This window comes from Lolium perenne, chromosome 1, assembly GCF_019359855.2.
Source record: "Lolium perenne isolate Kyuss_39 chromosome 1, Kyuss_2.0, whole genome shotgun sequence".
In the NCBI taxonomy this organism is placed as follows: domain Eukaryota; kingdom Viridiplantae; phylum Streptophyta; class Magnoliopsida; order Poales; family Poaceae; genus Lolium; species Lolium perenne.
Window position 1 is genome coordinate 79,320,481 of NC_067244.2, and position 27,572 is coordinate 79,348,052.

At 44.0% G+C, this 27,572-nt stretch overlaps 2 protein-coding genes across 4 annotated transcripts; one reads left to right on the forward strand and one right to left on the reverse strand.

Moving 5' to 3' along the window:
- Positions 1 to 2,077: 2,077 nt before the first annotated feature.
- On the forward strand, positions 2,078 to 3,442 carry LOC127294217 (protein LURP-one-related 8). The gene is made up of 2 exons (XM_051323981.2): positions 2,078 to 2,476; positions 2,598 to 3,442. Exons 1-2 carry the CDS (start codon positions 2,213 to 2,215, stop codon positions 2,997 to 2,999), a joined length of 666 nt encoding a protein of 221 aa, XP_051179941.1. The 5' UTR covers positions 2,078 to 2,212; the 3' UTR covers positions 3,000 to 3,442.
- A 6,981-nt stretch (positions 3,443 to 10,423) lies between these two features.
- LOC127294224 (mediator of RNA polymerase II transcription subunit 33A) lies at positions 10,424 to 22,871 on the reverse strand. 3 transcript variants are annotated; one of them, XM_051323989.2, is made up of 12 exons: positions 22,421 to 22,871; positions 22,187 to 22,297; positions 19,443 to 19,796; positions 18,511 to 18,821; positions 18,314 to 18,405; positions 17,905 to 18,223; positions 17,609 to 17,804; positions 17,384 to 17,498; positions 17,099 to 17,257; positions 16,257 to 16,917; positions 13,790 to 13,999; positions 10,424 to 11,871 (listed from the first exon to the last, which is right to left on the reverse strand). In XM_051323989.2, exons 1-12 carry the CDS (start codon positions 22,696 to 22,698, stop codon positions 10,781 to 10,783), a joined length of 3,897 nt encoding a protein of 1,298 aa, XP_051179949.1. In that variant the 5' UTR covers positions 22,699 to 22,871; the 3' UTR covers positions 10,424 to 10,780. The 3 variants fall into 3 exon arrangements, with proteins under 3 accessions (XP_051179949.1, XP_051179961.1, XP_051179953.1); XM_051324001.2 differs by lacking the exons at positions 22,187 to 22,297; positions 22,421 to 22,871 and having other exon boundaries at positions 18,511 to 18,777; positions 19,443 to 19,618; XM_051323993.2 differs by lacking the exons at positions 22,187 to 22,297; positions 22,421 to 22,871 and having other exon boundaries at positions 18,511 to 18,825; positions 19,443 to 19,618.
- Between the last annotated feature and the right edge of the window lie 4,701 nt (positions 22,872 to 27,572).

Consider the following 27,572-nt stretch of genomic DNA (forward strand, 5'->3'; position numbering starts at 1 on the left):
ATATATAGGATTCTTATATATCCGCCTCCAGGCATTGCACAACACAAGATAACTTAAATATTACCGAAATAAGATTTTTTTCGTACCATATCTTTCGGCATTTCCGTGCCTCCTACCATGGAACAGACCACCAACAAAAACACAACAGGAAGACTTTTACAGTATAACATTCAAAAAATTCCGACCCATCCATCACAAAAATAACAATCCAAGACACGTCAAAGGCTTGCAGCCTAGCTTTAAACCACCACCACTAGTAATACCACTACCGCTATAACACGCTATACAATTACAAACAGAACATCTCTCCACCACATACACATGACTCTCTTTGCTTCACTTCATCTTCAGCCTCCCTCACAACAATAATAAACCTAATGAGAATTTCTATGAAAGATAAGGAAACATATCAGTACAACGAGCACCCTTGACGCATTGCTCGTCATGGTTTGCCAACCCAACTACTAATTAACACCCCATTAAGCTAATCCACTAACCAGCGATTACCGTGACACGCCAAATTAAGCCGGTGACCGCGCCCCACCTCACATCGCGTAAGACGTCGACAACAATTGGTTTATTAACTGATCCTGGGGATTAAAGATGATGGTGATGACGATCTAAGCCAGCACCCAGGGGCGAAGCATCGCATTGGCGAGATAATGATACGACGGGGTTAACCAGGTTGAACCCTGTGAGCCTCTAACCAGGAAGAGTCCGACGTAGCGGACCCACCACACCGCCCGAGCTAACAGCGCCCAGCGTTGGGGCGCCTCGATGCTTAGTTTACGACGATAATTGGTGGTTAGCGCGTCCGATGTGGCGCGCTCTCGGCCGCGAAATGGGTTTACCTTTTCCATGATACGACATTCATATGCTTGACTAGGTGCTTAAACAGCTGCTTTGCATGTGCAAGATATTTTTGTTTAGGAGCGTTGTGGTTGTTGTGATAATCTCCTTGCCATTGGTCGCTCTCTGTTCCACAGTGGCTAAGGATGGCCGATTATCATTAGCTAATTTAATGGTCCCTCCGAAAAGCGATTGCTAAATTCTGGAGGGTGCATCGAACCAAAAAGAGCTGCGCAAGTGGGGGAATAGATGAAGTGAATTTGCACCAGCCTCTGTTAGCGACCCTAAATAACTGTTTCTTGAAAAAGAGACTAAATATATATTTCATGAAGTAGTGAAAAACATGATGTGGCTCATTGACCAATCTTTTGCTAGTCCAAATGGAAAATTTAGTGTGGCGCCAAAATGTCATTGTTCAGCTTGCACTACTTGTGAATCTATTGACATGCTTGCGCATTCAGTACGAGCTGATCGATTGTCCTTGATGTGTTTGTGTACATTGCTTAATTATGTGATCATGAAAGCAAAAGTAATATATTCCTTCATGAGAACAGTCCAGAATAATTGTTTATGTAAACATGAGAAATATCTTCTATGGGGGAGGGCCTAAGGATTCAACTAATTTCAGCGAAATGCTATCCCCCAGCAAGCACATGTTTGTTTTTACTAAGAGGGCATGCGATCTCTCGCCGTATAGTCATAGGAGATCATGCACCTACCCCCATTCTAGTTTTTGCTCCAAGCCAAATTTATTAATTGAACCAATTTTACAGGAAAAAAAAAGTAGCTTTTGTCCCAAGTAAAATTTATTAAAATTGATTTAGGGGCATCTGTTACTTTGTAGGGTCCACACAAAAATACAGGAAAAGGAAAATGCAAGATTACAATGTCATATGTACTCGAATCCTACAAGATTTAAGTTTTTCTGATTTCACCATAAATATTCTGCACGATTTTTCCGAATAGGTTGGAGTGGATGTAAAATTTTCTACGAAATCTAGTGCAACTGAATTATGTGAAAAAAAAAATCTATGGATTACAATCCTACAAATCAAAGTTCCATTTAAACTAAGGAAAAGAAACACCAACCAAGTGTTTAGGAGTAGACCAACCAGAGGACATGATCGCGAGGGCAAAACAGCGTAGCACACCCCGTAAACAACCCAAGAAAACCCAAGGGGTATTTCCGTCCACGCGTTTCCCTAGCTATAAATCCACGGCACCACAGTATTCTCAATTTCACCTCACCTCACACCGGCTACTCTCTCCTCCGATCGATAGCTCCGCCCGCCCTTTGACTTCCTCTGTTTCCTTGCCGCGCAACAGCACAAACCAAGCGTCGTCGGAGCTTTCCATTCCATCCATGACCAAGGTGCACCCCAACGTCGCAGCCGCCGCGGCGGTGGCTGCTTCTCTCGCGGCAGCGGCAGCGGAGGAGGAGAAGAAGGGAGAGGCGGTGTCGCTCACGGTGTGGCGGCGCTCGCTGCTCTTCAACGGGAAAGGCTTCACCGTGTTCGACAGCAACGGCGACCTCGTCTTCCGGGTCGAGACGTACGCCGGCGGCTCACCCCGCGAGGTCGTCCTCATGGACGCCGACGGCCGCGCCCTGCTCACCATCCGCCGCAAGGTATCGTTCTTGCTCTGTTTCTTGGTTTGCTTCCTGTTTGTTTCTTGGTTTGAATCTGGCCTTCCCTTTCTTGGAAAAATTTTCCTGGTCCTAATTCGGCATTGGTGACGTGATCTTGCAGAAGCTGAGCTTGGCGGACGAGTGGCTCATCTACGACGGCGACGCGGCCGCGTCCTCCTCCGCGCCGACGCCGGCGCCCAAGCGGTTCACGGCGCGGCGGAACATCAGCCTGCTCCCGACCAAGTCCCTCGCGCGACTGTCGCCGGCGCGAGCGTCGGGGGGAGCTGGGGACGCGCCCAGCTGCCGGTACGACGTGGAGGGCTCCTACGCCAGCCGAAGCCTCGAAATGTTCGCCTGCGCCTCCTCGGCCTCCGGCGGCGACCAGCGTCGGCGCGTCGCCACAGTCTGCCGGAAGGAGGCCGCCGTCGGCCCGGACGTGTTCCGGCTGGTGGTGGAGCCGGGCTTCGAACCGGCGCTGGCCATGGCCGTCGTCATACTCCTCGATCAGATGAACGCGTCTTAAAGCCTCGATACAGGCACGCGAACCATGCCATGCAGCGCAAAGGCTGCCGTGGGACGAAGTTTCCATGATTCAGGAAGAACCGTTCCCGATCTCAATCAAGAAACCACACCCAAAAAAAAAAACGAGAGAATAGGAAGCAATCTGTGGTTGCTTCAGAGCTCAGGACACCAATTTTTTTGCTTCACCGCTCATGAGCAGATGATCGGAAGAAGCATTTTTTTCAGGGGTGCCATCTGTTGTTGTGTTTTGGATTCAGGATGTATAGGGGGTTTTCTTTTAGAGATCAGACTGGGGCTGTGCCGGGTTCTCGTACTGTTTTTGTTGGTGAAAAATAAATCCGAGCACGTAGGATCAGGAGACGTAGGTGTGGGTGTATATGGACTTGTAAAATCCGATCCTTTTTGTTTCCTTCAATGGAAATTCTGATTGTTGTATCATAAGTACATCGCTCTGTCTATTTGTTGCCCTTAACTTGATGTGTTCTTTTCTCAAGTTTGATCTCTTCGTCTATCTCTCTAGATTCTAACCCGGGGGAGAAAAGAAGCAGTATAGAAGGTTCGAGATCGTTCTTGCTTTTTGTCGACAGGAACATACATAGAGTGCGTGCTTTGTTCAACACAACGGGAGAGGAACAAATATTCCCTCCATTCAGATTTTTTCCTTTCCATAAAGGGTGTTTTTTTTGTTAAACTCAACACCAACATCTAAGTGATCCAAGCACAACTCCATTTCGACATTTAAAACCTATTTTGTCTGTGAGGATTCAGAGTTTGACTCTGGATTTCTATACGACGATGTTTTGTCTCAGTATCACAATTACAAAAACCTGAATTCAATGGCATATACTTTGTGTTACGTAACCTACAAATTATTTGATTAACTCTTTGCCAAACCTTCGATTTGACAATTAACTACGCATTAGATATTGGAGTGAAGGGTCAAGGGAGTTCCTTCAATGTGAAATCTTGCTTTAGTTAAGTGAAAAAGTATTTTGGTAACCCAGCAACTGGGTGTCTCTCTCTCTCCCTCTCTCCCTCCCTCCCTCCCTCCCTCCCTCTCTCTCAGTCCCAACATGGAGACAGACTGTCCCGGCACTACTCCCACAAGAACTATATACAAGGACCTTGTAACACTTCAAGCTTTTAAATCAAGGCCGCCACAATTTTTATATCAGTATTTGATAGAGGTGTACGGTACAAATATAACATTTGTAAATATTGTTTTCACACATGCAAGCCCATCAAATCAATGTATAAGGGTTTAATTAATGGTGATACCCGCTTTCTTACAAAATATCTATGGGAACTGAAAATCCACTGAAAATAAAGAATTTATGTGGTTCCTAAAAAAAGTGATGCTCAAGAGATAATATAGCAAAGAGGAATTGAAACGGGAGTAAGAAGTGTTGTTTCTGTGAGTCGGAAGAGACTATGAATCATCTTTTTTCTTGCCCTTTTTGTAGATTAGTTTGGAGAATTATTTATACTACAAATTCGCATTGGCATTTCAGTTGTATGTTGGTTAATATGGAATTGAAGAAATGATATTATGTTTAATAGGAAGGATTCTTCTATGTTTTTGCAAGTTATCTATATGACCATACACTGGATCCAGCTATGGCGGTTCCTTTCCCCGGAGAATTATTGGAAATGTATGGTTACTGGATGCAACCGATTCCTGATGGTTGCAGATGATATTTTCTACCAGTGGCGGCATGTTAATCGGTTGAAGATTCTTAGGCATTTACCTTTCTTGCTACTTTTTCAATGGTTGATTTTTGTATCAACCCTCTCTGATATGTGATTTGTAAACTTAACGCTATAATATTTTTTAATAAAAGGATGTGTGCATCGACTTATGCATAGGCTGGGGATTTCCCCCATTTCGAAAAAAAACACATGCAAGCCCATATAGACCGATATATCTAACGATGTGGTCGATATTTTACCTGAATGTCCATCGATACAGAACAATACTAGATGCCAATTCTTTGTAAAATAATGTTAGGTACTTATAGCTTCATGAAATTACAAAAGTCATACATAATGTTTGGTAGATACACATTTATATAATTTAGTTTTTTATAGTACATTGAAGATTGTTTTAGTGCTTATCATTTTTCTTACTTGACTAGTTAGTAAGTTTGGAATCATATATTTATTATGATCAAGTGGGCTGCATCGTTAGCGTTCTTGTACAAATAAACCATGTTTTGAACAAGAATAATGAAACAAACTCAGATATTACTTTTCTCATATAACTACATATCGTCCGATATGCATGAGTCGAACTGATACAAACCCTCTATTCGATATTTTAAACGACGACATTACTAACATGTGCATGATGTTGTGTATGGAACTTTCTGATGATCAGGCCTAATACTGATGCCCGGCTTGACCATTTGAACATAACTTCAAAATTAATGTCATGTAAAATACCGAGTAGTTTATTTATCCAAATTAGCCGTTGGTCTAAATAATAAAAATATAAAGCGTACATGTATTTGTTTTTGCGAAAATTCCACCGATCTATTAATAATCATCAACAGTAGTACAAAGATGCCCAAAAGTAATAAAAATTACAGATAGGTCATTGGACCACCTAGCGACGACTACAAACACTAGCGCGAGCCGAAGGCGCGCCACCGTCCCCGTCCCTCCATCACTGGAGTTAGGCAAAACTTATCGTAGTAGAGCTTGTTGTAGTAGACATACGTGAAGTTATCGTGCTAAGATCCTAAAGGACTAGTGCCAGAGTAGCAACTATCACCAATTATGACAACTGTAGATCGGAAGAGACTGGCCCCGAAACCACACAATCAAACACGAAAGACAACCGAATCACGGGAGATCCGCCGGACATACAACTCCACACGCTCTCCCCCAACGCTAGATGCACCACCGAAGCGAGGATAGGACGGGAGGACATTATTCTGATTTTAGGAAGTAGCCGCCGCCTCACCATCCCGAAGAAAACATTGAACACACCTCCAAGGCACCAAAACCACCGAACACGGAGCGGACCAGCAGCGTCGCCGACGAGAGGGACAAATCCTAGATGAGTTTTAGAGCCACCTCCGGATCGCCTTGTTGTCTCTCTTTCCCATAGCGTACATATGTTGCCAATGAGAGAAACCAAATAAAACAAATCCTTCTTTAATACTCTATGCATTTATGTACAACAGCGACATACAACAATAGACGAGTGATAAATATCTGTAGATGGAAAATTTGAAAGTTTTCCACGCTAAATTTTGATGAGAAAAAAGACCAATTGATCGCATAAATAAAATGAGGTAATGCAGTTTCTTTTCTTGCGAGGAAGGAGGAATGTAGCTGAACATGACACTCATGACTCTAGCTAGTAAGTTAGTAAGTTACCTACATCGATCCAAATCGACCTCTGTACTGGATATGGGCTCAGTGAACAGATCTGTGACAACAACTTCTCCTTCACGAAACGAGTCAGCCGCGTCAGTACAGAGGTCGGCCGCCGCTCCACTGGTAGACACACCCACACTGCCACACACACCGGAGGTCATATTATGATGATATACTGGCAATGAAGCTGCCGCGTTTATTGACTTGGTGTTTATGTTATGAGGATTTCCATCTTTGATACGTGTATGGTGATCCGCCGTTGCACGTTGGCAGCGAGGTCCGGCGCACGTGCATACGACTATACGAGCTGACGCGGCACGCTACCAAGTCGCACCCGCTCTTAGCTATGGATATTTCAGGCCAGAGCGTAACTAGGCTGGAAAGTCAGTCGTAGTGCATCCAGTGGCGAAATATCCAGTGATCGCACACTTCAAATGTTAATGTGTTATCACTCTTCAAAATTCAAATTTACAAGTGTCTAAAAAATTCGACAAAAGACTATGAGTTTTCACAAGATATCTTTATATATTCTCTAGATACTGTTCAAAAAAAATCTCTAGAGTATCTAGTGTAGTTAGGCTAGCAAATAAGCACTAGAAATTGTAGAATAATACCGACATTTCTTGCGGAAATAGGCACATTATGCATTTAGCGTGTCACGGAATTCCAAATCCAAGTTCGAAACGTAGATCCAAAATTGGAAACAGCAAATTCGGTCATGACAGTATCAATTAACAAAATCAACTGCATCTAAATTAACTAGCACTATTATCTTTTTTATTATTTTGCCCCTCGAGATTAAGATTGAATTCCTTTTTTCAACCACTGTCTAATTTATGACATGCTTTAATCAAGTTTGCCTGTGACACCAAGTGCATCATTCATCATCCATTTCTCAAATAGAGGCACAAATATATAATAAACACTAAAAACTGTCACAAGTCTACATTATGAAAGAAATGGAGCGCAGAGATTGGCAGAAACTTTCAGTAAAAAGAAATATATAACAGCAGAGATTCATAAGAAGATTTATCTCAATTACAGAAGAATACACAAGAGGTGTGAGAATTTTGAGGAAATACTGTAGTACTACATATCTTGTCTAACTGAAACAGCCGCACCATTTATATTTTTTATAGTTATTTTCAAAATTATTTTTCAATCATTTTTCAGAATATTCATGATCATTATTTTGTGAAAATTCTTGACCACAGCCGCATGCGCCACCCATCTGCCGCTGACATGTCACCCTGCACTACTTCATTGATCCGGGTGACAGGGTTCAGTGCCGCTGATGATGCTCCCGGTGAAGGTCCATGCCATATGGGTGATACCCTTTTACTACTTCGTTGCCACCATCGCCTCGATTTTGACAGGGTTGCGCTTCAAATATCGAAGAACAACCAGGTTCACCAGCCATCTTTAGGAATGTTACAGCTCGGGCGTAACTGTTACGTGAGCTAAAAAGAGATACTACATAAGATCTAGAGAAAAACTTGGAATCATAGCAAGAAGAAGTCTCGATGCGGATGCGACCAAACATAGCGGGAGAGAGACGCATGGGTAGCATTTTCCATGGAGATTTTGTATCTAATACAGCATATGAAGTGACAGTCGAACACTAGTTCAGCCACTCGTAGACTTGGTCGATTTCAGGTCCCCCGGGCGGGGAGATTCTCGACAGTGAGAGCCCTAGAGGCCACTCCGCAGACAATAATTGAACAATGAAGTGTACTGATTGTTATGTTGTGATCCAAATTCATATACTAAAGAGAGCTAATTTCTGACGAGCGGAGCGAGCCCATCACCGGTAGGTTTGGGCCGAAGCGTAGCGGAGTCTGGATTTAACCCATATGTCGTGCCTGCAGGGATGCCTGCGAATGGGGGTGCGGGGGCAGCAGCTCCCCGTGGTACGGATCGATGACACCACCTATATATACATCTTATAAGCCGCCAGCTAGGGTTTATCAGATTATAAGATAACCCACGGCGTTTGTAAACACTCCCCGTTTTTTCGATAAAGGGAATATATTAATATCAACAAGATACCAATTACACCCAGCCTCTGCAACAACGCACCACCCTAATAGCACTACGGATGCACATAGCCAAAAACAAGAAAAGAAAACTAAGAAAAAAAAAGTCCCGCTACAGTATCTCGGGCCTAACAACAGCAATACATCCACCGCCAAGACAACACCTGAATTACAGACTAGTCCCCGCTCTCAAAACAAATGCCTCCACCAAAGACATTGCCAGGCACAACCAATTAAGGCCAGACCTTGGGTTTTCACGAGGTAGGACTCTGCACTTCCCTGTGTTGTCGCCCCCACTTTCATACCGCTGCTGTGAAGCTCGAAACACCAAGCAAGTCCCTCAACATCGCAAAGATTTGAACCTCCATTAGCTAGTCCTCCCCTCTGGCCTTCATGAAATTCTCTTTTTCCGACTTTCATCATGGATCCATAGTCACTTGATGTCAATCAAAGAAAAAGAGCTTCGCGCCGCTCCCTCCAGAACCAATCGGTCGGAATAAAAACATGGGTGCGCATGACCGAATACCTCCGATCCAAGAAACTCCAGGCAAAAGCACTGTTACATTCATTGGCGGAGCCTTCCGGAACTCAACACTCCGGCCAGATCACGAGTCCAGGCCTCCGGTAGGTCCTCCTCTTCACGCAAGAGAGGCCCTAGGACCGCCGCCTTTATTCAGGTCGGACCCCCACGTCGGCGACCATCCCGGGCTGGCCACTCCAACCCACCACCGGCGACACCGACGCCGGCTTCCAAGCTCCTCCATCATGCCGCCGGAATGCGGTGATAGATCGATAGATCCACCACCACCAACCGCAGGCTGACCCTCTCCGACGAAGAAGATGGCCACCTCCACCGTCGTACCCAAGGCTGCTGCCCCGGGCGACCTCGTGTCGCGAGAGAAACCCGAGATCGCCTCCACACACGGCCGAGAGGCGGGGGGAAAGTGGCGCAGATCATGGCCTGGCCGCTGCCCGCCACCAGCCCCTCCGGCGTGCTGCGGTGAAGATCCGACGGAAGGCAAGGGGCTGCCGCTTCTGGCCGTCGCGCAGAGGTCTGGCCGCCGCCGCCCATCACCAAGTCTGACCGCCCGCAGCGAGCGTCGAGGGATCCCGGTCGCCGTCCCATCGCGGCAACAAGGAGAGGCCGCCGCCGCCGCCACGCCCCGCGGCCTTTGCCCAGTGGCGCTACCGGCGGCGGCAGCGGGGTGCGTTTAGGGTTTGGGAGGGGTGCGGGAGGAGGGGTGCGGGAGGAGATACTGCTACAGGTAGATACTGCTACCTTCCCGTAAACACTCCCCGTTATAGTGAAGTATTTGTTGACTGACGTCCGTGGTTTTTTTCCTTTGGTTTTGGAAGGGGTTTTTCATGTTAAATCTTATGTCTCCACTACGTTTTTTTTTATCGTTCTTCGTTATTTGCTTGTCGCGTTTATAACACCGGTCCTAGTCAAGAACAAACAAGTGGCTAAAAGTTAGCAGGCTCGGAGCTAACAAGTTGCTAGTTCTTGAACTTGTTGTCCCAGTCACGCCGATGATCATTTTCGCGTTCGAGAGGATATCAGTAAGCCGAAGTTCTGACACGGTCGCAGTGCACCGTGCCAGCACAAGACGGCAAGTCCAAGTCACCCAATCTCGTTCCATGATGTTGTGATCCGACCCTAGGGCGAGCACCAGGAGGCCAGTCATGAGATGAAGGTGGAACGGAAAGAAGAGAAGAGGGGACATTAAAAAAAAGGAAATGACGGAAAACAGATTCATTACTTCCATAAATAGTTGCAGCAGCCACACAGATATCTTGGGAACAAAGTGTTTAACTTCTAAAGTTGGTAGTGCGGATACAATTTTTCTACCGTGTAAAAATTCAAATAACAATAAAATTTTAGGAGCACATAAAGTCATAAACATTCTATGGATTCTCGAGGGGATGTTGTTATTGCGGGGCTCCTGTATTTACCCATTATATGAGGTATCTGAGTGCTATCGTGTCAGCTATGAAGGACGAGGTGTTTCTGTGAAAGCGTGAACCACACCCTGTTCTGAAAGAATATAGTGGGCTTACAAATTGACGAGCAAGACAAACGGGGAGATACAATCTTTATACTATGACTTCCAATCATTCCATGAACTATATACACAGGCATACAGAGGAAGAACTGGCCTGTAATTATAGTAATGGCAGTAACTCTGAATGCATCACGAGCTGGGAATCTTTTCGGTAGTGTAGACTTATCTGATTGACTGCCTATGAACAAGCCAACCTACAGACTACAGAGGGTAGGTTCACCCGATGAATGACTGCATGTCAGGTAACCGAGCGTTGCAAACTACAGTACCAGTTCAGGCGTTGAGAATGAAGCAGCATATCATAGCATGGACTCAACCACTATAGTTACGGCCTTTGGGCCCCCTCGCTCCAGGAGAGAAAGTGCAAGATCATGCTCGTTCCATTTCTGTAGCCCCGAGGCCAATTTCTGCAGCGTCTCGAGCTGCACTTCAGGGATCCACGTTGGCACAAAGTCGACAAGCAAACCCACGAAACAGAGAACATATGTCCTCCATGTGGCCTGACCACAACCAAGATCCATGTTACCCTCCATTACCTTGGTCATAAACTCTAAGTGCCTGCCTACAGCTTGTCGCCTCTTTGTTGTGTGCACTGAGATGTAATCTGGGGAGTCTACTCCAATTCCCCAGATGCTGGCCCCAGACAAGATGAGAACAAATGCCAAAGCAAATCCTTCAAACATGCTGCAAAGTGGCCCTGCAGAACCCAGTTTCGTATCTCCTGCTGAAAGAAGCAAAGCCGGTACAATCTGACCGTACAGTAGATGGATCAACTTCACCCCACCAGCATGACAAAGCATAGTTGCTGCAAGTGATGCTATCTGCTCTACTGAGGATGATGCAGAAGACAGTGGCATTCGACCTGACATCAGACGAGAAGCTCCATCACAACCACATTCATTTGCTAATGCACGGGCTCTCTCCATGACAACCTTGAAGATCTCTTCACATACGAAGTTGTTGTCCATAAACATCCCACAAGATCGCATGTAAAGGCATCCGGGTGACAAAGAACGCCGGGAACCTCTTTGACCAGGAGTCTGCCCCATCAGACTAGTGACTCCTCTGTTCGCTAGAGAGCAAGACCGTCCATTAACCAATGGCCCAAGAAAAGATGAGAAGCAACTCCTGATAAGCTGACCCACTGCATTGTTATCTCGGGTAAAAGGGGATTCAGAACATGTGAGGATAATATAGTCATGCCACCGTCGAACTTTCTGTGACCACAGTGCCCCTACAACTGACATGCTAGGCCATGAACTTGATGTAGCACAAATTTCCACTAACTGGCTAATGATTCCTTGCAGGTGATTAATTTCCTCCATCGTAACCGTTATAGATAAGCTGATAAGAGCTGCTACTGGTAATGGAAGCATTGGCATAACCGGTCCTGAAGGGGGTATACATTGATCATTAGCAATTCCATGATATGAGGGTTACGTTCAAAGAGCTTCAGATGTTCTCCAATAATGTTATTTATATTAGAGATAAATTTTAATGACCAAAGGCCTTAAATTAAGATGATTGCTGCTGCCTTACTCCTGAAGGTATACCGCTCACTTGACATTTAGGAGCAAAAGTACATCACTGAAGAGGATAGTGAGATAACCTTTGTTTTTTTTTTCGATAAATGGAATATATAAATATCAGAAGATACCAATTACACCCAGCCTCTGCAACAACGCAATGTCCTAATAACATTACGGATGCACACAGCCAAAAAAATGAAAAAGAAAACTAAGAAATAGAAGTCCCGCTACAGTATCCCAGTATCCCAGCCATAGCAACAGTAATACATCCACCACCAAGACAACACCTGAAATTCAGAGTTTTCAAAAACAATGCCTCCAACCAGCGCCATCGTCGCCCGATCAAAGATCTTAGGTTTTCACCCTGAAGATAGTCTCCGCTCTCAAAACAATGCCTTCAAGTTGAAGGCTTCAACAAGGACATTGCCAGGCACAACCAGTTAAGGCCAGACCTTGGGTTTTCACCCTGAAAGGTAAGATTCCGAACTTCACATGTGCTGCCGCCCCCACTTTCATACCAAGGTTGCGAAGTCCGGAACACCAAGCAAGCCTCTCAACAGCACAAAGACTTGAACCTTCATTAGCTAATCCTCCAATCCGGCCTACATGATATTCTCTTCTTCCGACTTCACCATGGATCAGCTATCACTTGGTGTCAACACAGAAAAGAGCTTCGCGCAGCACCCTCCAAAACCAAACGGTCGGAATAAAAGCATGGGCGCGCACGACCGAATACCACCGATCCAGCAAAGTCCAGGCAATAAAAGCACTGTTACATTCGCCGGCGGCGCCTTCCGGAACTCAATAGTCCGGCCAGATCATGAAGGGCAGGCCTCCGGTAGGTCTTCATCTTCACCCAAGAGAGACCCTAGGACCGCCGCTTTTATTCAGATCGGGCCCCCACGCCAGCGACCATCCTAGGTTGGCCATGGTTGCTGCCGGAGACACCAAGCAAATCGCGTAGTCCGAAGACACCGCACACGCCTGGGCACCGCCGCAGCCGAAAGCCAGCCCTCCACCGCCGGCCACCGAAAGGCGAGGAGAAGGGGACCTAGGGTTTCCCCTTGCAGCCCGCCCCCACCCCTCCCTCCGCCGCCGGGGCACTCCTCAACCTCATCGTCCATCATGCCGTCACCGAGCCAAGGCCAGGCGCCGCCATCGAGGTCCTCGACGAAAGGGCCGCGCTCCGGCCCGAGGAAGACGACCCACGCCCGACCTCCTCGCGCGAGATGACGAAGAATCCCCACCGCCGCCGGCCGGCCTTTGCCACCGCGCCCCCTGGCGGCCGCGACGGAGGGGAGGGAGAGAGGGGGGAGGCGGCGACGGCGGGGTAGAGTTCCCCCCGGCCGCCACGCGGGGGCGGCTCGGGAGGAGGACGGGAGGGTTAGGTCTAATATCACCTAATTCTTTGTGACAAGTGTTGTACTGTGTATTTGTACGAAAGCACAGCCAGGATTAGGCATAAACCTATGAGTACATGGGTCTCCAGTGTGCATTTCCTAGAAAAGTTCACGTAAAATTTAATATCATTTAAGAATCATATGTTTGTTTACATTTAAGAATCTAAAAATTATGTGACATCTAATTCAGGAGAGAGGGAGTATATTATATCTCCACCTGCTATCAGATCAATCTTTTGGGATAGTTGGTTGGGAGTATCTAACAAGTTTTATATGCAAAAGGTCAATAGACATCAGAGGTGAAAAAACTGAAACAAAGTAGTCTGTATGTAGCAAACAGAACAGAGCCATCTGCATAAGAGATAGATAGAGAGCATACGTGGTTGTGGAGAGATGTTGATATGAACACCAGCCGATGCAAGAACTTCCTTTATGTCAGACTCAACTTCCATAAGAGTTGCCGCTGGACTTGGCCAGTCAGTACCGTTCAACATAACTGGCTTCCATAGGCCACGGGTAATTTCTGCTGAAAAGAAGCTGACAATAGCAGCAACTGAAGCAGGCAAGAAATCCACAAGATCTCTCAGACCTGCAATCATCAGCGATGGTATGTGATAGCAAATATGCAGGGATTAAGTATAATAAATAATAACCTTTTGCAGTTTTTGTTATAAAAGCGACAAGCAAATAACGAAGAACGATAAAGGAAAACGCAGCGAAGACACGAGATTTAACGTGGAAAACCCCTTCCAACACAGAAGGGGAAGAAACCACGGGCGCCAGCCAGCAAAACTTCACTATATCGGGGAGTGTTTACAAACGCCGTGGGTTATCTTATAATCTGGCAAACCCTAGCCAGCGGCTTACAAGAGGTATATATAGACGGTGGCATCGATCCGTACGTCAGAAGTTAGCCTCCCTTTAGAATGAATTTGGATCACAATACAACAGTTTTTAATTTATCAACAAATATCGTTTGCAGAAAACTGAAACTGGGGAAATGAGAAACACCACAACAACTCTCCCCAACACGGGAACAGCGTGTTTCAAGAAACAACCGCTCCTGGAGGTTCATGTTCCAGTTGCTCGCCGGCGTTTTCCGTCACTCCCCTTCCCCTAAGATTGCCGTCATGGCGTCACGAGGGGGAGGGGAGGTCTGGTCCTCGTTCGTGTGTGTTTTAGTCCTAGGTTTTCGAGGTTCATCTCTCAGCATCATGGTGGGGCAAATGCTGATGATGTTTATAGGAATAATGGTCTCCCAGTACATGCCCCTGCTCGCCGAAGGTGTTGCTGATGCCAACGAGAGGCTTGTGGAGTCCAAGCTGTTGGAGTGGCTTCAATCTGACGCTGCATCGTGGCATGGTGGCTGGCATGGGCTGCTCTTGGAGTGCGGCGGTCTTGACTGTTGCGTGTTTGCGGAAGATGGTGGGGGATTTGGCCGTCTGAAGGGCGGGGTGGCGCTGGCACCGGATCCACCGTTGAAGAGGCTAGGAGGGCTCCTCCGGTCGATGTTCCTTATCGGGCTAGATCTAGTCTTACGGGGCTAGTGGCTATCGCAGCTCGTTAACGCCTTATGGCTAGGGGTTTCTTCAGCGTCAAAGAATGGAACAACTGCTAGTGCTCTTCTTCTCCGGTGACGGCGAAGGACGTGTGTGCTTGGTAGTTGCGGAGATGGCAGTTTGCCTATGGGCGTTTGTATCCTCCTTGTGTTCTGTTGCTTGTATGCGTAACAACTCTGTATTCTTATGTTTATGATTACAAGTAATGTATGCGTACATCCTCAAAAAAAAAAAACTGGGGAAATGAATTATACTTCTACAAAAGCATAATATAAATCAACAATCATTTAAAAATATTAAAGGTCCATATAACCCCTACACCTGGTGAGCAAATCCTACTTAACCCCCTGAACAATAGAACCATACATCTTAGCCACTGAACTTTTGGAACTGGAGGCACTTAACCCACAAGTCCAGGTTTCAAAGGTAGTTTTGCCACATAGACTGTTCAGATGGCCAAGTTTTGCCATGATTGCGAAATATTCTATACACATCACCTAGCTAGGCATAGCTGAACAAATAAAAAATAAGATCTATAACATCACACTCTGCAATCTTTCTTCTCTCATCCAACCAAGATTTTGTTCTTTATGACTAAGTGACTAACCATCCAAACATACTTTAGTATGCTCTAGCGTGACAAAACCAGCTTACAATACCATCTTACATTGCAAGACCACCATCAGGAGATTATGTCATCCCCTTATCCAAAGTTTAAGTGTAGTCAAAATCAATACAAATTTCAGAATCTTTATATTCTATCTTAGAACTATGTACTAGTCAAACGATCATACGAGAGTATCAACTAACTAAAATGGTTTCCTGTGGGGACACACAAAGAGAAAAGCTTAATGCCAACCTATATGTGTTTATTGTTTGATAATCCAGAATTCAGGATTGTACATGAATATTCATAGCATTGTATTTTAAAATTTAATTTACATTAATAATAGGTCTTGAGGATATATATGAGTAATTTAAATTTAAAATATGGGACTAATGCAATGACTAGTCTGCCAAGTTGAAATGCCGAGATTAAAAGAAAAGAAAAAAAGACAAGATTCTATTTTTATTTTCTTATGAAATTCATTCAAGTTTCTACCAAGGCAAATATGTGGGACTATATAGGGACAGAAGAGTTAATTCTCCAATTTAGAGGCATTTATAACTTGTCCAGATTAGTAAAAAGTTATTGGCATACTAAACAGTATTTAAAGGAAAAAAATCTGGAAATTAACTAATCATTAGATATAAGCTGGATACTTGTAATAATAGAAAGAATATAACCTGTAATCAAATCACGAGAAGAAAGCCTCCCATGTGCACATGCAGTTAAGACAGTCTCAAGTACAAAAGGAACAGCTTCCAGAATTTCCCATGCAGTAACAGGCGGGCCTTCGCAGCTATCTTCTTGTATACCGACAGGTGAGCCCCTCATACTTGAATTTGACGTTGCTTGTGGACTGACAGACAGGTTGTCAACTTTTGTCATTTTACGGCATACAATTCTCAGTATCTTGTTTGCAAGTTGGGGGATGCTTTTCCTCTCGTAAGCACTAGAAATAGTAGAGGCTATGCAAGCCTGATTCTGGGTATACCAAGCCCTTAGCTTTGGAAACGAATCAATATACACCGGTTTTTGAAATAATGGATCAAACTGAAGCCTGCTCGCCCTACAACCAATAGATAAATTTTCCAAAGCAAGACGACTATTACGTAAGAGCAAGAGGTACTCTAAATTGAGATCCCAAACAGAGACTCCATATCTAGATAGAGCATTCTCGATAGGGGGCCTATGAAATTTCCACAAGCGAAGAAGGAACAGGAAAGCACTTGAGAATACTGAGTACACAGAAACATCTTCGAAACTACAACTCTTATGATCAGATTCAGGTAAGGATCCGAATATTTCACATATAGGCATCAAAATAGCAGCTAATTCCGGTACCTGAAATCAAAATGTTCTTAGGTCAAAGGTGTTTGGTATCTGTGCCTGTCTATAAAAAATTGTGTCCACAAATTGCACACATGTATACATCAGACGCAATCCAGTATATAAAAAATCGCTCTTAATGTTAAACATAATTCTCAAACTGAACAGAGGCCATCAGCGTCATGAGAACTCTTACCAAGCCATACATTGAGAGGATATGAACAGTGTCAAGGGAAGAAATCCCACATAAGAGAGCATGTAGCATAGGCATGTGATGAGTATAGTAGCTATCCGATCCAGGATCTAGGGAAATCAATGTTGACAGCAGCTTAAGCACCATTCGGACAACATGTTCCTAGTGAGCAAATGGTGGCACAGTGAATAGATGTAAGAGTAGTATATAGGATACATCTTTTTTCAAACTGAACAAGGTGCAGTCTTTCTGGCTGCTACAATATATTCATTTAGAATAGAATCATACCTGAATGTTCCACCCACGAAGAAAGGATGCACCACATAGAATCTTAGAAGCTGCCAACTTTTCCTCTTGTGACCCACTTACTGCAAAAGAATGCAGTTTCTCCAATTCTGACAAACTAAGATAACAGAACAGCAATATTACCATCAGTCATGCTAGTGAACGAGCATAATCCAAAATATACATGCTAAATTGTATTTAAAGTAATAGAGAGCTATGATTCGTCACCTCGAAGCAGGTATAACAATAAGGACATCCTTGAGGCCCATAAGTGGAGACCCTTCCATCAAAGCTCGCCAAGGAGATTGATGGACAGGAGAGAAGTCTTTAATGGGAACAACATAGCCGGTAAAGAAATAAACCGATGTATCAACTAAATTTCTAGCTACACAGGCTTCCACAATAAGATGTTGCATATTTCCCACTGCAATTTGGAGCATAATTACGAGATCAGTTTCAATGTTTACTACGAAGAAACTGCATATGAAAATGATACTAAATGTAGAAATATATGTTACAATAACCTGCTTTAATAGAGAAACTATCTCTCAAACTGTGAATGTTCTCACTCCCAGCTTCCAAACTATATACAGCAACCGCTGCTTTCGTGGCTGCACTGTTTGCTGCATGTAAAGCTGCTGGAGGGGTTGAAAGAAGACCAAAAAATTGCCCCAGAACATGAAGAGAGGACACTAATTCTTCTCTTCTAGCGCAGGCCACTCCCCGTTCAAGACAGTCAGCGTCTTCCTTCAAAATGGGAGCAATAGCCAAAGGAACAATAGCTAACAACATGCATAGACGAGAATCAAGATGAGGAAATGGTCCTTCCAGAGTACCTGGGTCCTAGTAAGCATATGAAAAATTTGTATTAAAGCAAATGCACTAGCCTTCTCTTTTTTTAAAGTAAAATATGTAAATCAAAGTTATCTCAACTCTCTGTACAAGCTGCAAAGCTGAAACCCATAGAGCTTGAAAGGTCTCTTGCCAGGTTGCCCGATTAAGTGCTTTGAGCATCTTGGACAGTTCTGCACAACCAAATATTGCAAGTCTAGGAAAGGTTGTATGATGGTTCTATAGACATAAATGCAAGAACAGATTATCAATGTTATTAAGTGCAGATATTCAAGCACCTGTCAGAGCTTCGATCGAGGATATGGCATGCAGATATTTACCATCCATCACGTTCTCCATAAATAGGTCAAAAGGAATCCAACAAGAGCCCTTTCCAGTTCCAAACATATTGCATGCAGCTGAGCTGGAGGGCTGTGTACCAATAAGAACTCTCAATAGTCTACTCCTGCCTAATTGATATCCTGTGCTTCTAACCTTCTGTATATGTGTCATCAAGTTATCCAGCAGAGTATTTCCAGATGCAACATTGTTTGACTTAAGGGCACCTGTAAGCTGAAGCCTCTGAAGCAAACTTTTGAAGTTTTCAGGTCTACCTTAGCACATCCAACAATGAAACAATGTTTTCCATCAGCATAAAATGCAAATACAAGAAACAATTTATATATCAATTCAGCAACAGGGGACAATGTGTTCCAAACAATTTGAAACCTTCAAAATGATGCCTTGCAAAAATATTACAAGTGAATTAGAAAATACTATTTTCCTTTGTCAAAATTAAAAGAAACTATGCGTCACAAGCTAATAATACATTTTTACATTCGAAAACTTTAGAAACATAGTATAGATTTTCATTTCTGATGAAGCAATTGCTATGTGATGACAGTAAAACCATTTCTTATTTGAAAAAAAAGTATGTGAAAGAAGCAGCGGCTTTAGTACTGACATCAGGCTAGCTGAAACTTAATGGATATGAAAACGATGTAGCACGATTTACAAGATTTGGTCAACTTCATAAAAAGTATTTGGCATATAAAGTATCTAATGTCATGATAAAAGAACATCAAATTCTATCCCAAGTGTTGTTTAGACAACGGGTCCACAAATTCTAATTAAAACATAAATTGAAATTTTAGGTAGGGAGTTTGCAGTTGGACTTATACAGGCTTCTACTCAGTAGAATCTACAAGACAATAAAAAAAGATAAGCATACGTGTTAAGATAGACAAGCCGAAGAAAAACTTGGGCATTTTTGGTAGCAGTGATCTTCTCGACAACTTCTAGAGCCATAAGTGTATTGTTTCGCCTTAGGTATTCACGCTGCCCATCTCTTTTGTCAGGCGGACTCCCCTTGCCATCTAAAGCCCTGTGATTGTTCACTTCAATCGCATGCATATTTTCATGCTCCTTACTATAGATTTTTGGAACGCCCGAATCTTCCAAAATAGAATCAGTCAATATGTTGATAATACTTAAAACAAAAAGAATAACAGTATGTCCAAAATCCATTTTCTGAAATCCATATCTATGTGAAAGCTGCATAGCATCATCAGTAGATTTGGCTATCCTGCAACACCAATGAAGAATAATAGTTAGCAGTATTTTAGAACATTATGCGCCTATCTAAAAAAATTAATAACTACATAAAACAACTAAAATAAGCTTTTATTCGCTTTGAGTTTAGAACAGCAGATAGTCCAATTTTTTGGGAAGAGATTAGTGATAGCCCTGGTCATGTCATAAGCAAATAGCACAATTTAGAAATTAGCTGCACCAGCCAATATAGATTACGAGGACCTGCCGGCATGTATTTACCATATGCTACATGCAAATTAATAAGTTGATATGGCTGTTTTAACCTTGTTATTTGCATATCAAAATAGGTAAGAACTATCAATTGAGGTTTACTTGCCCTAATACTTAGTAATTACCACATACTAGAGGGATACCCCGAACATTGCAGCGAGAATTTCTTTATGAACTTTATTTTGTAAATGAAAGGCTATAAGACGCATGAAACAGTAAGTTGTGTAACAGGAATATGCAAAATTCAATTGCTCACGGTAGTAGAGAGGCTATATTTAATTTAATAATACTTTATTGATAAAGGGTGTACCCAGTGCTGAAAGCTCCCACACATTGTGGGGTCTAGGAGGGGTATTTCTAGGCAGCTTTTCCCTTGCCTTTTATAATGCAAGGAGGCTGATTCAAACACCAGGACCTCCAGGACGCAAGTGCAGATCAAGGTTTAAAATTGCGTGCTAAATGAAATAGCGTCAGCCTTCTTCAAACGCTATGGACGCTATATCGTGCTAATTGCGTGCTATATTTTAAATAGCGTTTTGAAAAAATATACCAAATATAGCCTAAAAATAAAGAATTTCGCTAAAAAAGTTAGATATTTAGTCAAAAAGTGACTGATCATACATACATAACCACATAGAACAAATAGATCTCCTATTTTTCAGAAGGTTAATATCAACATTCCACAAGGCAACAACATAGTATAAATTATTTATTAAGAAATATCAGCATTAGCGTTATTATGTTCTAATCTAGAACAGGAACCAACAAGATTGTAGTTCATCACCATGAAAAAGTAAAAGCAACTAGCTTGAAAAAATAACGCGCTAACGCTATGAAGTTTTAGCGCGATATACCATGTTATTTCACAAATAGCGTCATAGCGAGCAAAATTACTAAAATTTAGCGTGAACCCTCAAATTATGCTATAGCGTGCTATTAACGGAGAAATAGCGCGCTATTTTAAACCTTGGTGCAGATACTCTACCACTGCGCCAGGTCTGCCCTTCTAATAATAATAATTTACTGATGTTTCCTGTAAATTAATTAGAGTTGTAGATAAGATCAAATCAACAGCCTTAAAAACTGATGATGTGGATGGCTTACATGAAGAGATAGGCCATCATAATTGCAATTGTGGGGTTTTGTTTCATAAGAACTAAAGATAAGTAGGCCTTTTGTGGCTAAGAGGCTTCTCATTTAGCAAGTAAAAGCCTGAATTTGGGAGCTACAAAATCAAATAGTTACAAAATTTTCTAATAGTTGTAGCTCACTAATTAATACTATAAAGCATGGTATCAACTATACATGATTGAACTAGAGTAACCGAAGAGATGTCAAAAAATATTAAACATTGTCTTTTACATGTTCATTTGTTCACAATTTATTCTAAAATTCTTGTGAAAATATGTGTTCATATGAAGTAAGAAAGATCAAAGTCTCCATATTCAGCATACTTCCCAAAGACCCAAACAGAACAAGATTGGTATATCTCACGATGTGGTAAGTCACACTCAAAGTTGTGATCGGCATGGGCCACAGTTTCCAAATTAAAATTACAGAAAAAAAATGCAGAAGTCATTTTCAGTGAGGAGTTTTTCCTTGAATACAGCCCAATGATATGATATGGCCATGGGAGGTTCACTTAATCACACTCGGATATGTTCAAACCACAGTAGTATATGAAATGAAAGGAGTGCCATTTATCGTTCAAGATTAAGACCGGGAATTCCGTATCATGTTAATCCGACCATTCTACCCATCAATACAAATCTAAAGACACATACAGAGCAAGTAATCGCTCTCACGTCCGGACCAACGACGCCAGACAAATAGTGTCAACGTCAGCAGCTGCAGGAGCACACCAAAGATATCAGCAGCCCAGCAGGCATTGACCTATTCTGAAGTCTGTACTGTGTAGCAGGCGTGCACTTTGGGCACTTCTTTTTCTCGAACACACACCAAAGTGATTGTCATTTGTATTGAAAATAAAGCGTCAAGAAGACACAAAGAGAACACAAGCAACAGAGAAAGAAGAAGATTAGAAAACTGTACATAGCACTTTGGGAAAATGTACCCATCCAGAATACAGCAAACCAACGCGAAACAAATTGCAGGTATATCAGACTCAAGAGCAAGCAAGGCGAAGCTTACATGGCCTTTGTCTCCGCGCTCTCCGAGTACTCGGGCACAAGCGCATACCGCCCGAGCAGCTCCAGATAGAGCCGGTACGCTTCCGGCTGCGCCCGCCGGTTCGGCACCACCCTGCAGAGTAATTGCCCCCGAGAAATCACACGGCTATCAAAATCTCGAACTCCCAATCCCCCAGCAGGTCGAATTGATTTGACTGAAACGAGAGAGAAATGCGAATCGGTTGGGGGTAGGGACCTTGAGGTGAGGAGGGCGAGGGTGTGGAGTGGGGAGACGAGGCGGGAGGCCATGGCCTGGTCCAGCAGCTTCCACATCGCTCCCGTGTTGTGCGCGAAACAGAGATTCGACACCAGCGCCGCGGCGAGGCTGCCTCTGGCCCCTCCGCAGGTGGCGGAGGCCTCGCGGGCGCAGCGCGCGGCCTCAGCGGCCTGGAGAAGTGGGGGCTCGCCGCGCGCCGCGGAGGCCTTCACCGCAGACATCAACCGACCCTCCAGGTCGCCGGAGGCGGCCGCCATCAGGTGCCGCCGCGTGGAAGGCGTGAGCTTTCGGGGGCTTTACGCCTGGGTGGTTTCTGGGAATTGGAGGGAAGCCGGAGACTAGTAGTCGCATTGTAGGGAGTTGATGGTCGCACACTCGCACTTAACCCGACCTCTGACCGGCGTTAGCCTGCAGAGTCCATCCATTTTGTTGAATTAATTGATCTACCAAAGCACCACATCGTTGAAATGAAAACAGCCAGCGACTAGCACCGAGCCGTTTTCGTTTTGCCCTGCTCCTCTTTCCCAGGCGGCGACGGCCACATCCCATCTTCACCGTCGTGAGCGTTGGGCTCCTCTCTCTTCGCTCGCCGCTCCGGCAGCACGAGGGGGAGGGAACCTCATTCCTATGTTCTGTAGTTAAGATGTGTCTGTTGTGGTACGTTATTGGGTGGTAGGAGCAGCGCCCGAGCAAATAAATATGCCACAACTTTATCCCCATACCGGCGGCGATTTTCATGGCAACGTCTCGGAGTTATTGGCAACGTGTGTCTGTCGATTTTTTAGGTCGATCGTTGGCTTGGTCTTCTTACCGTTCTTCAGATCTGGCGAGATTTGTTTCTCGGCGTGTCGCTGGCGTTTGTCGTTGTCCACGGCGGCGCTGGGTCGGGGCAAGGTGGATGGTCTGGAGCAAAGATGTTGGTTCGGAGGTGGTGGATTTGTCGTTCTTCCTCGACTTCGTCGATGGGATGCGGCGGATCTTGGTCCAAGATAGCATGGGGACGTCCCCCAATCGATGTGCCACATCAATCGCTGCTTGCAGCAGGCCTATTTATCGACTCACAAAGCCTCGTTGGTGATGGTGTTCTCTTGGATTGGCAATGGTGGAGGCTTGATGTCTCTTCCAACGTGTGTCTAGGCGGCGTTGGAGTTTGGCGGTGGCCGTTGGCTTCGGCGAGTGCATGAAACCCTAGGAATAGTTTTGTATTTTTCTATCCTTTAGGATTTTTTTCTGCAAAATTTTTAGGACAACTGTTTTCTCATGTTCTATCCGGTAGCTTTCACGTTTTTTTACTCATCTAATTTGTTTTTCTACTAATGAAATACGTGTTTGCTCTCAAAAAAAAATCGTTGAAATTGTGTTCCCACTGAAATATAATTAGGCTATAACTGAGAAATGTTTCGATCTATCGAAATGATATGAGGGTTTAGGATTTCCAGTAAAAGACAATAATATAATTTCCTCCATCTATAAATAGGTGTCTTACTTTTATCTACATACGTATGAATCTAGATTTATTTTAGTTAGAGATACATCGGTATCTAAATAATGTTGAGACATCTATTTTTAAACAGTTTTTAGAATTTTCAAGTCAGGCATCAACTCTGAAACTTCAATTCCATAATGTGGTCTAGTCCACACAGCGAGTCCAAATCCACAAGATGAATAACGAAGGTTCCTATTCATTCTAGAAGATCGATGTAAACCAAATGTTTACCATTTTTCATCATTTATTTTCTTCTTGCTGGTCTCTTCTTCATCTAGAAGCTTTGACTTGCCTCCATTTTGTTTCCAGCTCTTCGGTCAACGTCCTTCTGAGGTCCTTCTGGTCATTATTAGGTTTGACGTACGAAGTCATACGTCACCAGGACAAGGACTGGTATAATATACTAGATCAACGGAAGAGACAAGTGCTCCCTGTTTGCCACAACCTAGTGCATATAATTTTTTTAAAGTTAAATAATGCAAAAGAAACAATTTGTCGAAAAATCATATGTATCTAAAAATACCAAATATATATCATATAAAAGCATACATCATGATGAATCAAATGGCATTGATTTGGTATCATAGATGTTGATATTTTTTATCTACACATATGATACGGAGTACAACATTAGATCTTTTAACTTATTAAAAAATTATATACACTGCATTTATCAGAGGGGTATAATTTTCCATCAATATATTGTTGCAAAATATATGTATCAACCGATTGCGTAGAATAGATTCAAATATAGAATTTGGCCATATAGTAACAATTTGATTGCTGTTAACATGGTCGTTTTGACTATTTAGTAATAATTTGATTTCCAATGTTATAATTGTTCTCCTTTGCATGTTATTTACCGTGTACATATTTGCTGCCTTTGTGATCATCTCCAAGAATTTGGAGAATATTTACCGACGTGTTACATGATAATAGGAGGATAATTTTTGTCCAACATGGATGTCATTATAGTCTATAGATCGTCCCTCCTGTTAGGGCAATATGCTTGTTGTATTACGAGAGGCCAAAGACCACAATATATAGTACAAGTACAGGTGCGCATATGCAGAAAACCCCTAACATATGGGGAAACTACAATACAGGTATGTACATCTAACACCCCCCCCCCCCCCTCAAACTCATGGTGGATCCACAACACTGAGTTTGGAGAGTAAGAAATCATGCTGCGCTCGAGTCTGTGTCTTCGTAAAGAAATCCGCCAACTGCAAATCTGAAGGCACATAATGAACCGCAACAACATCATCCTGCACCTGAGCACATGTGTAAAAAGCATCAACACCAATATGCTTGGTCAGCTCATGCTTGACCGGATCACGTGCAATACTGATAGCACCTATACTGTCAGACAAAAGTGGAGTGGGTGTCGTAACAGAGACCCCAAAATCTGCAAGTAACCACCGCAACCAGGTCACCTCAGCAATCAACAAAGCCATAGCCCGCAACTTAGCCTCAACACTCGAACGGGAAACTGCTACCTGTTTCTTCGTCTTCCAAGCAACAAGCGAACCACCAAGAAACACACAGTAAGCAGAAAGTGAACGATGATCCGTAGGATCACTCGCCCACGTAGCATCCGAGTAGCACTGGAGCTGGAGAGAGCTGGAACGGGGGAAGAAAAGGCGATGAGTGATCGTGCCACGAAGGTAACGAAGAACACAGAGGAGATGACTATAGTGAACAGTGGTAGGATCTGAAACAAACTGACTCAGAATATGAACATGATAAGAAATATCAGGACGAGTGACAGCAAGATAAACAAGACTCCCAACAAGATGGCGATAACGGGTGGGATCACGAAGAGGATCACCATCAGTAGGACGAAGCTTAACATTAAGCTCCATAGGAGTATCAACCGTGCGCTCATCCCCAAGAGCAGCACGAGCAAGAAGATCCTGAATGTACTTTCCTGAGAGATAGAAAAGCCATCAAAAGTGGAGGAAACCTCAATGCCAAGAAAATAGCGAAGAGGACCAAGATAAGTCATAAGAAACTGATCGTAAAGACGAGCCTTGACGAAGGCAATATACTCAGGATCATCACCAGTAATAATCATATCATCAACATAGAGAAGAAGAAGAGTACGTCCACGAGAAGAAGTGTGAACAAAAAGTGCTGGATCATGAAGACTAGGAGAGAAACCAGCAGCAGTCACCACAGAGGCGAAGCGCTCAAACCAGGCACGAGGGGCCTGTTTGAGACCATAGAGAGAACGTCGAAGACAACAAACCATCCCATCGGGAACAGAATATCCAGGAGGAGGCTGCATGTAAACCTCCTCACTCAACTCGCTATTAAGAAAAGCATTCTGAACATCAAGCTGGGAGACATATCAGCAGCAAACAGAAGCAACAGCAAGAAGGGTACGCACAGTAGTCATATGAGCCACATGGGAAAAAGTCTCATCATAATCACGGCCATGCTCCTGCTGAAAACCACGAGCCACAAGACGCGCTTTATAGCGCTCAAGAGATCCATCAGAGCGAGTCTTAATTTTATAGACCCACTTACACGTGATAGGACGAACACCAGAAGGGGGAGAAACAAGATCCCAAGTGCCAGTGCGCTCAAGCGCAGCGATCTCCTCAGCCATGGCAAGCTGTCATTCAGGATGACGCTCGGCATCCCGATAAGAAGTCGTCTCGGAAACGACAGAGAGACCATACTGACTATGAGAGTAACGAACTGGAGCACGACGCTGACGAACATGCCGTGAAGGAGGAAGCTCATCTGCAGAAGACAAGTCATCAAAAGAAGAGGGAGAAGGGACAGCATCGGAAGGACCCAAAGCCGGAGAACGAGGAGTACTAGGTGGACTAGAAGAACGAGAGGATGGCGCCGAAGGGGGCACATCAGAAGTAGGAGGGGGAGGAGGAGGGAAAGCAGGGGGTGCATCCGGAAAAAGAAGAAAAGAGATATCATCCACCGGGTAAGTACCCGAGGTGGGGCGAGGATAGAAGGGACGCGTCTCATCAAACGTGACATCACGAGAGATGCACATCCGATGACCAACAGGGTCCCAACAGCGATAGCCCTTATGCTCATCACTGTATCCGAGAAAAACACACTCAACAGACTGAGCGGTCAGTTTGGTGCGTTCGCGAGGAGGGAGAAGAATATAGCAAACGCAACCAAATAAACGAAGAGTCGAGTAATCTGGAGAGCTACCAGAAAGACGCTCGAGAAGAATGCCACCTTGAAGAGCAGCAGAAGGCTGAATGTTAATGAGGTAAGTCGACGTAGCAACACCTTCAGCCCAGAAATGCGGCGGAAGAGAGGAAGCAATCATCATAGCACGGGTAGTCTCAAGAATATGATGATGCATACGCACGGCGACACCATTTTGAGCATGGGTGCCGGGACACGAGAACTGGGCAAGGGTGCCCTGCTCAGCAAGAACACCACGCAAGTGCTGGGAGATATACTCTCCAGCAGAATCAACACGAAACACACGAATAGGCGTGGAATACTGAGTACGAACCATGGCTGCAAAACGCTGATAAATAGAAAGCACCTCACTGCGAGAGTGCATAAGAAACAACCAGGTGTACCGTGAAAAATCATCAATAAACAAAATATAGTATCGATGACCCCCTTTCGAAGGAAAGGGAGCCGGACCCCAAA

What these genes read in the sequence shown, in the direction of transcription:
- LOC127294217 (XM_051323981.2), top strand. Translation starts at nt 2,213, where the DNA reads ATGACCAAGGTGCACCCCAACGTCGCAGCCGCCGCGGCGGTGGCTGCT. An exon ending in TGCTCACCATCCGCCGCAAG is followed by an intron (nt 2,477 to 2,597) that starts GTATCGTTCTTG and finishes GTGATCTTGCAG; the next exon opens with AAGCTGAGCTTGGCGGACGA.
- LOC127294224 (XM_051323989.2), bottom strand. Translation starts at nt 22,698, where the DNA reads ATGGCGGCCGCCTCCGGCGACCTGGAGGGTCGGTTGATGTCTGCGGTG. An exon ending in CTCGATCGAAGCTCTGACAG is followed by an intron (nt 18,406 to 18,510) that starts GTGCTTGAATAT and finishes TTGGTTGTGCAG; the next exon opens with AACTGTCCAAGATGCTCAAA. An exon ending in ATTGTTATACCTGCTTCGAG is followed by an intron (nt 17,499 to 17,608) that starts GTGACGAATCAT and finishes CTGTTATCTTAG; the next exon opens with TTTGTCAGAATTGGAGAAAC.